The sequence below is a fragment of the Mustela nigripes genome, chromosome 2, assembly GCF_022355385.1.
Source record: "Mustela nigripes isolate SB6536 chromosome 2, MUSNIG.SB6536, whole genome shotgun sequence".
Classification (NCBI taxonomy): domain Eukaryota; kingdom Metazoa; phylum Chordata; class Mammalia; order Carnivora; family Mustelidae; genus Mustela; species Mustela nigripes.
In genome coordinates, this window is record NC_081558.1 from 149,891,292 (window position 1) to 149,906,920 (window position 15,629).

The following is a 15,629-nucleotide window of genomic DNA, read 5'->3' on the forward strand; positions in this document are numbered from 1 at the left end:
AACCACAAGTAAGCTTCGGTAGCCAAGGGGGAAAGGAAGAAAAAATAATCAACCATATGCTAACTTATTATCATTAGAGGGAAAAATCATACTCTGTCCTCAAGTGGTACAAAACTTCACAGCCTGCTGTTTTAAAAGAAATTTCTCACTTGGGGCTTCTTGTACAGGACACATAAAAAGCTTATACAAATGTTAGCTAACTAACCTTATAAATTACACCATTCCTACTGGACTGTTGCTGCTTTAAAATAATTTTGTCTTTAAGAGGTGCCCTGGCAGGGTTCTTATTCACAATAATGTTTGACTACCAAGGTAGCTAACATTTCAGAAAGCAATTTTCTCCAAACCTTGGAATAATTCTTATCTTTAGTGTCAAGTATAGGAAACAGGGGGATGGAGCTAGAAATAAAAGAAACCACAGTGTCTGTGCAGCTGCCACCTGACCTGGGGAGTTTTTTTGTTTTGCTTTGGTTTGGTTTGGTTTTGGTACTTTCCGAACTATGTGTCAAGAACCTCTTTGCCCTCATTTTGCCTGACAACTCTTCACTTATTATCAGCATCTGTTGCTCTGTTGGGCTGAAGAGCATAAACTCTAATTCTTAGGAGGATTGCATGTTTCCACTCAGTTTGTATTTATTAAATCGAGCTTGCGTTAACAAGATGATTTTCACACTGGTCAACTTCTAAAAAAAGAAGAAGACTATTTTTACCAAAAGCTAAAACTTTTACAGTTATGGCAGTTACTGATCATATACTCTCAAAATCAATAATAAACATGTTATTATACTTTTTAAAGAGCCTCCTCTTTGTGGAGAGTAAAACAATCCTTTGGGAAATATAAACATCTAGCCACAACTAACTAGCAAAGTTACAACTTTCCTCTTCATCAGGTAACAACTTTGGAGTGTGAGTGGTATTACACTCTTGCTGTACCAGACCCTGAAGATTCAGAAAGCAGAGTGCACATACAGTGATTAGAGTTTAAATATATACTCTGTGCAAACGTGCTTCTTCGAGAAATGGGAGATAGTACAGTTGCGGATTTTATATCTCTTAAATTTAAAACAAAAACAAACAAACAAAGCAGAAAACCTCTGAGACTCTCCACCACCAACACCAACCATAGATGTTTTCCTTGTAATTGATTCTGTGTCCTTGAAAACACAGCAATGCAGAGAAGCTACGAATCACTGGAGCCCCACACTCACCTTAATCTTTTAATAAAAATTTCTTCTGCCTGGGAAAACCTGCACTATTGCTTCTCTTTTTCCCTTTTCACCATTTTTCTCAGGATCATCCTAATATTTGCTGAGTACAGACTATTGTTAACACATCTAAGCACCTTATCTATATTAACTCAATTTCCGAGATAACCTTGTGAGTGGGTTCTGATATTATCCCCATATTACATATAAGAAAACTGTATACAAATGAGTTAAATAGCTTGTCCAAGGATACATAGTGGGAAGAGGTGGAATGTTAACCCAGACAACTTGGTTCCAGAACTTCCACTCTTTTTTTTTTTTTTAAGATTTTATTTTATTTATTTATTTAACACAGAGAGAGGTCACAATAGGCAGAGAGGCAGGTGGGGGCGGTCGGGGGGGAGCAGGCTCCCTGCTGAGTAGAGAACCCGATGCGGGGCTCGATCCCAGAACCCTGGGATCAGGACCTGAGCCAAAGGCAGAGGCTTAACCCACTGAGCCACCCAGGCGCCCCCAGAACTTTCCCTCTTAAGTGGTATGATTCATGCATGCATTCATTCATCCGTACAACCCACCATGCCAGGCACTAGTCTAGGTGTGAAGAGGACGCAGATGTTAGCATTTCCAAGTTCCCACCCTCACAGAGCTTTTACTCTAGTGGGGACGCTGATAAGAGAAAAGGGAAGCAACTACACGTATTCAGGTAACGACCGGAGTAGAGCCAGTAAGAAGGTGGGGAACAACAGAGAAGCTATTGCCTCATCAGGGCCTGTCTCTCTGAGGAAATGGTGTTTGAGATTAGAGGTCTGATTGATGGGCAGAAGTGAGCCCTGTGAGATCTGGAGGAAAGAAGTAGTCCAAAAAGAGGCTACTGCAAGGGATGAAGGCCATGGAGTCCCAGTGGGATTACGTGAGTTGCAGGAAGGCCAGAGTGGCTGTGGGTTGGTGAACAAGGTGGGAGCAGATGGACATGAACTGGGAGAGACAGAAAGGGGCCAGATCGTTGACCATGGTGATGAATTTGATTTGATTCTGCATGCAGTGGAGGTAAAAGCTCCTTGAGGTTTGGAGCTTGGAAGAAATGGAATTAACCCTTTTTAAGAACTCATTTTTCTCTCATCTCTACTCTGCCCACTGTTACAATGAGGTTAACTTTCATCTTTTCTAACATGATTTTTATTTGTTAACAGTATGCATGCTTCCCTATGTGCTCTCTGAATGCTAACTTCCTTTTTTTTTTTTTTTTTTTTTGCACTTCCCATAGTTTCTTCATTGAAATTCTGTTTTTGGTTGTCACTTATGCTTGCATGTAACCTCTGTGGATCAGTTCTGGTCACTGCAGCCCAAGAAAGTCAGAGCAGAGCTGAGAAAGGTACAGAGAAGGGCAACTTCAATAACTTAGCAGGGGGAGATTAAAAGGATTACTATTTCTCCTGCAGAAAGATTAGCACTAAGAAGGAATACAATGAAGTGTCTATAAAAATATGAAGAGTGTGAGTCAGGTGAACAAAGACTTATTGGCCAATTCCCAGGAAACCATAACCTGGAATACCCTTGAAGCCTGAAAGAGCTTGTTTGGGAAAGAATAAAGGGATTTGTTCTTCTGCACAACTGATACTTATTACTCATGGTCATCTAGAGTTGCAAGGGCTGGCAATATAAGGAGATTCAGGAGGAAAAGAGACTAATTCACAGAGGGTGGGGTCCTCTCATCATTAAATAAAAATTAATGTTTCCCTGTGAATATTTTCAAGTATCCTGATAAAAACCTATAGAAACAGAATAAATACTCATATATGTTTGAATGAATATATATATATATATGTATATGTATATATGTATATATTCCTGTTTTAACGATTATCAACATTTTCTCAAACTGGCCCCTATGCTGTTGGAATTGATCTCATAGAATATAAGTTCCATATTACCTCCACAGATATATCAGAAATAGAATACTAAGCTCTATAAAATTGACCTGACCCAGATGAGGAGTTTTTATGTTACATTGTAACTAGTAGTGTTTTCAGAAAAGTAAAAGGCATTTTTTCAGAGCAAATATCTTTGTAATATCAACTTTATTTTGATTATCATTGCTTATGTTTTATACATTCAAAAGTATATTTCCTCCCACTAATTCTTTACTGCTTAGAACAAAACTCCATATATTTATCTTACCTATATATTCTACCATTGTTCTAGAAAGCAGAAATGGTCATGAGAAAGAGGAAGCGGAAGATGGCGGCCACAATTTCATGAGCAGTTTTTATATATCAGGTGCCATGTGCATAACCATGTTTCTTTACCTTGACTAATCAAGATGCCTCTTATAACCCCATTTTAAAAACTGTGAAACTGGAGGCACCGGGGTGGCTCAGTGGGTTAAAGCCTCTGCCTTTAGCTCAGGTCATGATCCCGGGGTCCTGGGATTGAGCCCCGCATCGGGCTCCCTGCTCATAGGGGAGCCTGCTTCCTCCTCTCTCTCTGCCTGCCTCTCTGCCTACTTGTGATCTCTGTCTGTCAAATAAATAAATAAATCTTAAAAAAAAAAAAAAACAACACCTATGAAACTGAAATTCAGAGAATTAAAGGAACTTTCCAAAGATAACAACAACAACAACAAATTCCAGACACTTAAGCAGTCCCCAAACTCAGTCTCTAGTTCCTCAACTCAGCGAGGCAGCTGCTCTCTGCTTGGACCCTATCTTCTGGCTCTGCAAATGGAATAGGGCCTCTGAGCAGAAAGTCAAGGGAAATAGAAGCTCATGTCACCTGTTTTCCTTCTCTGGAGAATCATAGTCCTTCACCGCCAGTTATCTAATACCTGAATTCTATATTTATGAAACCAGTTATTCTATGATAGTCAACCATTACATATTTTGGAAGTAGTTTTATAGGGGAAACATTGTTTTGTTTTGTTTTGTTTTTGGACAAATGCATAATACTATATATTCGAATCACAAGCCTCAAAGTGAGACTATTATTTTTATTATGCTATTTATGGTTTGGGCACTGTCATTAGGGGCGTCATGAGTTAGGATCTTCTTATTCCAAGGTAAATTTTCCACTGGGATGTGTGATTTTGAGTGTGTGCTGTGTGTGTGTACATGGATATAAAGGAGTTAGCACACTAACTAAATTATGGTATAAATAAGGTATTAATTAAGAATACTGTGAATTAAGTATAGTGAGATGATGTAAACTTTATTCTGCCTGTAAGCTGGTCCATTGTCTTATGTCTTGCAATCAATCTGAAATCCATAACATGGTATACTGGGTCTAGGATAAGTTTTGATATACTTTTAACGGGGGAATATACCTTCTACATTCCAAATATGCCACCTTTGTGGATACATTTTGTAAACTGTAAAGAGTTGTGCCTTATCATTTTATTATCTCTTCCCAACTCCCACTCCCATGCCTTTTACATCTGCAGCTTAGGATTCCAGTATATAGTCATATTAGCTTTCTATTCATAACAAATTATCCCAAAAATTAGTGTCTTAAAACAACAAACATTTATTATCTCACAGTTCCTGTAGGTAGGGAATCTGAAAGCAACTGAGCAATTTCTGACTCAAGGTCTCTTATGGAATTGCAATCAGAATGTCAGCTAGAACCACAGTCATTTGAAGGCTCGACTGGGGCTGAGGGATTCACTTCCATGTCAGCAAAAGGCCACCAGTGCACTTCTGACTGGCAGAAAGACTCAGCTCCTCACCACATGTATCTCTCCATACAGACACTTTGTCCTCACAATAGGTTATTGACTGTTCTCATTTGGTCCAAGACAGGCAGCAAGAAGGAAGCCACATGCCTTTTTATGACCTTGTCTTGGATATAGCACAAAGTCTCTTCTGCCCCATTCTATTGATTAAAAATGAGTCACTAAGTACAATCCACACTGAATAGGAAGGAAAATTAGGCTCCATTTATAAAACAAAAAGTGCCAAAGAATTTATGGATACACATTTTTAAACCACTGCAATATTATATTATATTTATGTGAACTAAATAATTTATTTTCACCTGGACTAACTTGAATCTCCTATATAGAAAAGTTAACTGAGCAGGCCTTTTCTTTGTAGCTAGACCATGAGTTTAGCCCATCTGGTAGTTTGTCTGTGTCTACATGTCATTTTAACAGTTTTATCCATCTTTGACTAGTTCTCTCCTTCATTTTTTCCTCCTTAAGCATGTATTTTCTGACTGTATCTTCTTGAGAACATTTATGAATTTATCATAGCCCAGGGAAGGTGAGAATATTTGTGTAAAGTTTCTATGTGGAAGCTAAGAATTAATGATTTACCTTTTAAAATATAAATTTGAAAAAAATTTCCTATTGACCTTCAATTTCACTATGTTCCTTCTTCAAAATCCAGAAATTTTTCTCTTTAGGGACACAGAATCTGGTCCTTTCCTTGGAAATGAGAAAAATCAAAGCAATAAACTTGAAATTATTACACAAATAAATTTCAAACTGTGGGGAAATGGTTGGGCAAAAGTATGGCTATCAAATTCTATTCACACACACCACTTGAAAAAAGGCTCTGGAACACATAAGGAGCTCTACAGGTTTGTTACGATAATTATTTGTCTTTATTATCATTCTGTGCAACTTCCACTGACATTAATATTGAATATGAAATCTCAAGAAATAGAAAGGAAAATCTCTCTCTTTTAATCCATTGAATCCCCTGAAATGAGGAGCAATCCCATATGATTATCCTAGAGCAGAGTTCATCCAGTTCACTTACCAGAGGACCCACATTTGAATATTGATAGAGGAGTATATTTGCATTTGCTTAGTTCTTTTTCATTAAGGTTAATACAACAAACAGTCCCTTCTTGCTTCAGTGTCTGGTTTGCACAGATTTCTGGCCTGAGCCTTTTGTTTTCTCCCAGGGGTCCAAATAAGCATAAAACAAAGAGTCCCTTCCTAATTTTCCTATTGCTCCCTCTCTGGGGTCACTTAAAAGATAAGGACTCACTCCTTACTGTGCTCAGTCACTTCCCAACCTCTGGTCTATTCCTTTGTTTAGGGAGGAAAAAGAAAGATATCAAATGTCCCAGTCACTTTTACCTTTTCCCAGAAATAGAAGCTAATAAAGGAACCAGAAATTGCACATATATCAAACGCTCTGCTTCTTAGGAGTATCAAGGGCAAATAAAAGTTAAGATTCAATGTTCTTGAATCTCCAGTTCCCATTTACAGTGTGAAACATGAGGCTCAGAGTTGATAAGTGTATTGTTATTAAATGGTAAATGGGAGAGTCAGAACTCAAATCTTGGTTTTCAGTTTCTGAATCATCTGTGTGTTCCAACATGCACACCACTTCCCCTCTAGGATGAAGGAACTCAAAAGAAAAGAAATACTGCTAGTAACAAAGAAAATACCATCAAGCTCCATATTCTGCTTCTAACAATCACTCCCATCCATTGTCCTTGGGTGTGAGTTGATCTCTGTTTCAGAATAATCTAGGTAAATTAAAGCTACCTGCTGCCCTCTGCCCATCTGGACCCTCCCAGAGCCTTGCCCTCTGTGCTGCCTCATCAGATACCTTCCCTGTTCCAGGGTGAATGCAAAGGCTGGCCTTCCCTTGGCACATTTATCTTCAACCCCCAGTGAACAGGCAGAGCACACAGTAGACTAACTCATTTATTTCTACTCATTTATTGATGGCCTTTCATAACCGAGTTATTAAGTCATCAATAACTTCAGAGAAATAAATGAACAGATCCAGAATGGGGCCAACAGATATTTAAGATACCCACGGAAAATTTTATCTAGGATCAGCAGAAAAGTCAATGCTGGGTCATCAGCGGCATTTCCCTCACCTGGGAAAACATGGTCTGTGTTTTATTCTAATTAAAACCCGGTCTGTTTCCTTACAAACTAGTAAAATGAATAACATCTCCAATGTCCCAAATAAAATAAAGTTTGAAAAAAGATTACCTTTGTTAAAATTTTTCCGAAGTGCTACCTAATATGTGTTGCTCTTATCAGCTGTCAAAAAAATATTTCTGAAAGTTTTGCCACAAATAGAGTATAAGATCTTTCATGAGTGCTTGTGGGTTCTGGTATATTCCCCTCAGGAAATAAAATACAAATGATCTGGAAAGGGGAAAGAAGGGCAGAGAAGGCTTCTAAGATCTTGGAAAACCCTTGAAACCCAGATCCAGGAGTCTAGAGAAATTCCTTACACAGACATTGAGTTTCTGTAGGGACACTTTTTACAGCCATCACACTTTACCCAGATGGTGGCAGTCATGCATTTTCATTATGTTTTGGGGTGCAGGTAGCTGCTCTGTCTCAACCTATAAGATCACCCCAAAATCCTGACCTCATCTCCCTGTTCAGAGGTTTCTTTGCCTTAGATGGCTCCCCATTTATATGCTGGGACCCCATCCAGATGAGCGGAATCTTGGCTGCTGAGGGGTGACAAACATGCTTGGAAGCCTCCCTGTGCCTCAGTTTCCTCATCTGTCACATAGGAATAATAATAGAACACACTTTATCAAACTTTTATAGTTATTAGAAGAATTAATACATGAAAAGCACTTGAAATAGTGTCTGGCACATGGTGAGTATTCAAGAAGTGTCAGCTGTTTTTGTTGTTGTTTCATTAATAAAAAAATACAATGTTTTCCATAAAATTAAGACCTTGGAGTCCAACTAGTTCCAATTTCCTCAATTCATTTTGCAGACAAAGAAACTTCAGCCCAGTAACTTATACAATGCCTGTGTTCTTCAGAGTTTAAAGACTAAGTGAGATAATTCACAGAAATAAAACCTCATCTTTGGAGTCCCGTAGTCTTACGTTCAAGTTCCCACTCTGTCGCTTGCTAGCCCGAGACTTTGGGCTCCCCTCATCCCTTCTCTGAGCCTCTCTAGGTCCTCATCTGTAAATTGGATATAACATGACCACCTGGCTAGAATGTTTTGAAAACTGAAAAGCAATGACTGAAAAAGTTAACGACTGTGACTACCATGCTGCCTAGGAATTCATGAGTGTTCAGTAGCTCGGGACTGCCGTTCTCAGAGTCATTCAGCAGGACAGAGAGCGTGCTGGACCTGGACCCCCAGACCCCTGATTGCCAGCCAAGCTCACCACCACACACCTTTATTTAAAAATAAACAACAAAACCAAAACATGAATTTGCTTACAGTACTTTCTCTCCATTTTCTTCAATGACTATCTTGTCATCGGTGGATGTTATCAGCTATCAAAAACTCCCTGTGCCTGCTGATGGATAAGATTTTGTAAGCTTTTCATTCTTCAAAAAAGAAAAGGGGGGGGGGGGCGCAACTCCCACTGCTGGTCCAAAGTTTTTCCAAGTTGTTTGGTTTGGGGTGAGCGGTTTTATTCTGCCAGCTTGAGCCCCAACAATCTGTGCCTGCAGAAACAACTTGCAGATGTTAAAAAATAATAAAGAGAACACTATGTGTGGCAGTGATCTTACAAACTTGACACCTTTGTTGGAATAGAAATGGCTAGAGAAAGGTTCAGGGAAGGACAGAAATTGAACTGACACTCTGGTTTCCTTTTTGGGCAAATGCGATGAATAAATTCTAGCTCTAGATAACAAGGCATGGTACTCAGGCCTATCAGAAAACAAATTTTTAAAACTTAACATCCATGAAAAGATCACATATGTCCCACAGTGGTCCCTCTTAAAGATTTTACAATGCTCATTTATAAATGAAAGGCTCTGAGAAGTCCTGTTTTTTTTGTTTTGTTTTGTTTTGTTTTTAGAAGTCCTGTTTTTAAGAAACATTTCCAACACTATCCAAAGCATTGTTTCCTGAATGATGAGCACAAAATTTCCATCAACACCAAGTAGGACAGTGGCATTCTAGAAACACCATTCAGGAAACTATACAAGGTTTAAAGTCCGGGATCTTAAAACAACCAATGAGAAGAGCTTCCAGAATAGGTTTTAATTTTATTGTGAGTCTCTCTACTTCAGCCATTTTAGACAAAGGATACAGACTTTTGCTTTCTTACATTTTGCTTTCTTGTATTTCCATTGTATTTGTGGGGGCTGGAACTATAGTATCTGCTGATAACATGTGTTTCAGAGAGCAGAACAGAGCTCTTGATCATTAGCCATCAATGCAATTGTCTGGGAATGGAGGAAAAAGTAAATAAAATAAAATGAAAGCAAATCCACCTGGGTTCATGTAAGGGCTATCTCCAGAGCAGCCAGAGGATTGCCTTGTCTTCCACATGGTAATTTCTGAGAGCGTTCACATTGTTACTAGGCTGTGAACAAATGTTACAATTTGGGAATGGAGACTGTGAGCCCAAACAAAGCAATGAAGTCTGTGTACAGATATATAAATGCTTTTAATGATGAGGAAAGTTACTACCGAATGAATCCTAGAATTCTCCTTTCTTGATTCGCAAAATGGGGCACACAAAAGAAGTAAAAATGCCACTGGATCTCCTCCTGACCACACTGCAATGCTCATTATCATCTGTCTGTAAGAGTCACAAATTTTTCACCTTCTTTCCTTTTTTCTCACAGTTCATCCTCTACTCTCAGATAAATACACATCAAATGCTTTCTCTTCTTCTTTTTTGTTGTTGTTGTTTAGTTTTTACTTCATAATCATGAACTTAACTCTGCAATCTAGCTCTTGGAGGGGAATAAGGAAAATATGGAACCATAGACCTACAGTGAGATCACAAAGGCTATTTTGAGCAGATCGGGGTGAAGTGGTGCTTTCTTGGGCTACAGAAAGAATGGTCTGGTAGATAAGATAACACACAAGTCAAATTTATTAGATTTGTCCACAGTCAGCAATGGTGATCCTCTTGCTGGTCTTTCCATTCCTAAACCCAAACCCATCCATGCTTCCAAAATATTCATGTCCTCTTTCACTTTGCCAAAGACCACATGCCAACTAGCCAACTACTCCATCCTGGCCGTGCAGATGAGAAACTGGGAACTGTTTGGGTTGCATCCAGCATTTGCCACGGACAGGATGCCCAGACCCATGTGCTTCAGGATGAAATCCTCATCATAAACTTTGTCCCTAGAGATGGACCTGCCCCCAGTTCCATGATGGTGTGTGAGGTCACCACACTAACACAGAAATCCTAGAATAATCCTGTCAAAGCAGGAATCTTTATAATCACATCCTTTCTCTCCAGTGCTCAGAGCATGAAAGTTCACTGTCTTAACACTTTGTCTGCAAACAGCTTGGAAGAGACAGGGCTCAAAGGCTTGCCATCCATGATGGTGTCAAAGAACACAGTGAGCTTGACCATGGTTGATGACTCAGGCGGCTCTGGGGCAGTGATGTCAGCAAGGCTGAATGCTTTCTCTTTTAATTCCTTATCTTCCTCCCTTCCACTTTAGCTCTTTCAGGAAAAAAAAAAATAGAAAACGTGTTTAATTATTACAGGCTTTCTATAAATAATATTTATTTCAAGACTCTTAAAAAGAGAAAGATATCAAAAGACATAAAAAATTAAGCATAGCCTGTGGCAGGGAGCAAAATAAAATGAATGAAAACTAGCTTAACAATTATTGGACTATTATTATCCCTTTAGACTTGACCTTTTGGTAAGTCATAAATAAATACCATCCAAATTTGACAGAAGTAAACAGCAAAAATCATGCAACAGCAATCTGACAGAAATATCACTTTTATTGATGTCAAAAAAGTGGCATTTCTTAGCCGTTTAATAAAACAGGGATTATGAAGAAAAGTAAATGTTGAATTATGCCACATGAGTCTCATCTACTTGGCAACATCTATGAGCTAATTTGCTTGGCAGCTGCTTTGCCATTTAGATAAAAATGCCTATTACCTAGAAAGTTGGTTTTTTTAAATGTGGTTAAATTTAATTTGATTTAACATGTATTTTATAGTGAAAATATATAAATATATTCTATACTAATGCTGACTACATAAATCAATATTTTATATTGATTATGGATCTGATACCTTTTTCTATTGTCTTTCTCCAGGAAGCAAATAACTTGGATAAAAACACAACCAAAACAGAGAGTGCTTGGCTCTTCAGAATGTGGTACAGCTTTGATCACAAGTATCCTTTGATAATGTTGATCTCCCAGATCCTGCTGCCCAGCAGAGATGAACTTCAGGCACTTAGTCACTGAGCTGTATGCTCCTGCTCGTCAAGCAACACAGAAAGGTAAAGTGAATTCATGACCAAATTTATCAAAAAAAAAAAAAAAAAATGCATAGTCCATACTTAAGTGTTACGAAGAGCTAACACGAAATCTCTCAAGGTCCAGTGAATTTGTGTATTCATGGCAATCTAACATTTCCTAAATTCCAGATGATCAAAATCTTACAGTCTTAAGGACTGGTCTATTTTTCTAATTTTACTATTCTTCCCTTTGCAAAGATCTTACTTCTGGTAGAGTTGGCCAAGGTAACTGCATAAAAATCCTTCACCTTTCTCCAAGAAACCCATGTGTGTGCTCTTGTTTCATGCTGTAAAAAAATGAAGTGAGGCTGAGGACAAAGGGAGTGAATGGTCTGAGAAGAAGAATGATTCTGATCACCTCATTATAAAATAACATTACTTTATTTTCTAGGCAGATTAGAGTAAGCTCTTCCTAGTGAAGGCCAGTTTTAAAATTCTACCAATCAGGGTAAACATAATGGCTCAGATACACCTTGCCATGTGAATGACATGGCTGAGAAATCAGGCCTGAAAGGCTTTGCCATTGTGAGGGGCAGTAAGTGGTCCATCTCTAATGCCAAGCAAAAGCACCACGGAAGAAAGGAAAGAACCATGCTGAAAATTGAATGTGTTGGGTCTTTGTAATTAGTTTTCCACACTCACAAATCTTCCTCCTTTCGGGGAGAAAATGTCAATCACTGGGTGATTTTAAAGCACCAAAGCAATGATTAAAACCACAACAGATCAGTGGGAGAGGAAGAATTAAGAACAGTGAAAAGAAATTCCATGAATAAGGTGAAGAAGAGGTAAAATGGGAAGGGGAGAGGAGGCAAGAGAAATACAGGAAATTCACAGTAGGAAGGAAAGGAAGGCAAATTGGGAGGAATGGCTATGTAAGAAAAAAAATTAAATGAGACTGAAGAGAAGCCAGTTGAAGATTGCTGAGATAAGCCAAAGGAAAACAGGTGAGCCTTTAAAGAGAAATTCTGCAGAGGTAGAGCATTCCAAGAATTACAAAATGGACCTGTGGAAGGTAGAGGGGTTGGGAGCCTACGGTTTTGTTTTCCCATAGCCCTGCTATCTATGGACGGATATCTCTCCTTGTTCAGTCTTGAGCCTTTATGGACACGTAGGTTTCCACTGCCTTTAAAGCCCTGCCTCTTGGTCATTAACTACCTCTTGGAGGTTCTGGTATCTCATTAACTGCGCATAACCTTTCTGGTCTCTCTAAGGGAAACTGGTTCTTCGCAGGTCGTGCTGCTTTACGTTCCAGGTTGATTTCTCATCTAGAAACACAATTTTCTCCTGCCATTGCTTTAAGTATCTGCTAACCAAATTTTGGTAAGTTACAAAAATTTGACTGGAAAGTACACAAAGGCTGCTTTATTATGAAAGATATACAGTAAGAAAATGTCTTTTTTGGGTTCCTGGATCTAATTTGCAAGCTCCCAAAGTTATTACTCATGTGTCTGACCCACTGGCTATAGACTGGAGGTTCTCATGACCTCCTCTCTGGAGGAGTGGCTCACAGAACTCAGGGAAATGTTTTATTACTAGATCAATAATTTATTATAGAAGAATAAGAGATGCACAGGGCAAGGTATGTGGGAAAGGTCATCTAGCTTTCATGTCCTCTCAAAGTGCACCACTCTGCCCAAATCTCCACATGTTCACAAACCAGAAAGCATTCTGAACCCAGTCCTTAGGGGTTTTATGGAGGCTTCATTATATGGGCATGATTGATTAAGTCATTGGCTATTGGTGATTGAACTCCATCTCTAGCCCCTCTCCTTTCCCAGAGGAATATGAGGGTGGGGGGAAGAAATTTCCAGCCCTCAAGTCACAGGTTGGTGCTCCTGGCAAGCAGCTCCCATCTTAGGTAGGTTCCAAAGGCCACTCATTAACATAACAAAGGATACTTTTGTTGCTCTCATTACTTGGGAAATTCTGAGGTTTTAGGAGCTCTGTGAAAGACCAAATCTGTATGTCTTATTATAAATCATAATAACACAAAATGGCAAATCAGAAATGAGATGAAAAATGTTTTTGCTCAAACTCTGACAATGCTGTGAGGAATTCTTTATAAGGAGGAAAGGGAGTAAAAGTGAAAAAATAACTTGGAAACCAAAAAGGAAAGTGGAAAGTCACCCAAATTTTTAGCTTAGAGCAGTGACACTAAATTCAGATGATATCATAGTTTTTGTCTCACTTTTCACCAGGGCTTTCTTTCCATATGATTATGGACAGACTTGCAAAAAAATGAAAGCAGATTTACCCTGTCAGTAATATCTCTTCTCATGGTAATCTGTCCTCCTGTGCATTCATTCTAGAAATTGTGTGCTACCATCACTGCACAAATATATTTTCACTTAGACCACAAAGTTTTATATCCCAGTTATGCTCTGAATTCATACCCAGAGAGTAGCAAGCCAACCCATTTCTACTTTGTGATGTCTTGATATACCTGTATTTCCAGAGACAAATTATCCACTTGGCTTTTGTGTTTTTTTTGCTGTTCGCCTAGAGCCCACCTATGTGCCCCTCGAACTGCCTAGGTAGTGACTGCTCCAGTCACCAGTAGTGTAGGGATGATCCCCACCTCAGGGTCAGGTTTCCTGGCCTGGGCCCAAAAGAAGTTGTTACAAAGCTGAAAAAACTGACTATGCAGTTTGGGGCTGTTCGAGTTTCATTTCCGTAAAATTGCATCATGCAAATGAGGCATCATAAAGCATTACTGACAGAAGGAAAAGAAGAATAAATAAGCCTCCGTGTGCACCTATGTCAGTCAGGATTCTCCAGGGCAACGGAAACAGAACCAGGAGGAGTACACACACATGCGCACACACACACACATGCATAGCTAGGCATACCCATACACATAAGCTTATATAGATTTATTCCAAGGAATTGGCTTTATGCAAGTGCAGCATCTGTAGGACAGGCTCTCAGTCTGGAAACTCACAAGCAGGGGTTGATGCTGCAGTCTTGAGGCAGAATTCTTTCTCCCTTAAGGAAACCTCAGTTTTGCTCTTAAGGTCACCCAACTGACTGGATGAGGCCCACCTACATTACTGGGATTATCTCCTTAAAGTCAACTGATTGGTGACAAGATGGTGTCACACCTACTGAATAATTAGGTAGACCAGCCAACTACTGGGTAGACACATAAAACCAAGCATCACAGTACTCAATTTGCATTCAATTTAGGCCCCAAATTGAGACCCTAGAAAGACCATCTTAGTTCACTGTTGGTATCAATAAAACAAGCCACTGTTGCTTGGACAGTTTTGTTTTTTTATTTTTCCATAACATAATTAAGACACATATACATTTCTATAACATTTCCCCCAAAACTATGGGGAAATAAAAATAATAAAAATTAACATTCAATGAATAATGGCTCAAGTACTGTGTTGAATGCTTTACATTTATAATTTCATTTTACCTCCACAGCTCTGTGGGAGGTTGGGAGGGGCTAGAGACTATGTATGATGCAACCCAGATGCATTGCTGATTGTGTGGGCCTTTCCTGAAACAACCTGGGCTCTGTTGTTCAAGAGCCTTGTTGGAAGCCTATGGTGCCAAAATTGAGGGTTCATTAAGATGTCATTGTGATTCCATGTGGGCAGCAGTTCTGAGTCATGCAGTGCAAAGGAGCAATTGAGAAGGGGAGAGAAGGGAAACTATGTTACTGACCACTGATGCTTTGCCTTCGGGGACATCGTTTCACTCAATCCTCCTCACCACCCTTTTTGTTTTATTTCATTTTACAACCACCCACTTTGAGATGGAAGAAACAAAGTCTCAGAGAACCTGAAGAACTTTGTTAAGGTTTTATAGGTAGTGTCAGTTCCCTGATTCAAGCCCAGATCTCTCAATGTAAAGTCCATAAATAAACTCAAATGAACCATATCACTGATAACTCTGTATTGAGTATATCCCTCACTTTACACATAAAACCCCATCTTGATATGTTCATAAAGTCACTGTTAAAGCAATGACTATTATGACTGCTTACATTATGTAGTACAGAGCTCACATCTCAAACACCTGTTGAAGATACATGGAATGATAAAGTTAGGAGTCCTGGTTGGTCACACTAAGAACACCACCATAAATGAGTCCCCAGGTTTCTGAGTCAGGTCCTCACATTTTTAAACATGCCAAAGACTCCAAGAATGGTATAGGTTCAGAAGGATGAGTATGCCTCAGCCAAGCTCAAAGGAGGTACAAGTATCAACCAGACACGAAATTC

General features: G+C 39.1%; 1 protein-coding gene across 1 annotated transcript in view; it reads left to right on the forward strand.

Moving 5' to 3' along the window:
- The window catches only part of SLC9A9 (solute carrier family 9 member A9), a 538,704-nt gene that overhangs the window by 428,085 nt on the left and 94,990 nt on the right, over nt 1–15,629 (forward strand). Inside the window, exon 14 of the mRNA XM_059391790.1 lies at nt 11,186–11,269. Within this exon, the coding sequence (XP_059247773.1) occupies nt 11,186–11,269 (84 nt within the window). The remainder of the gene's footprint in view (nt 1–11,185; nt 11,270–15,629) is intronic.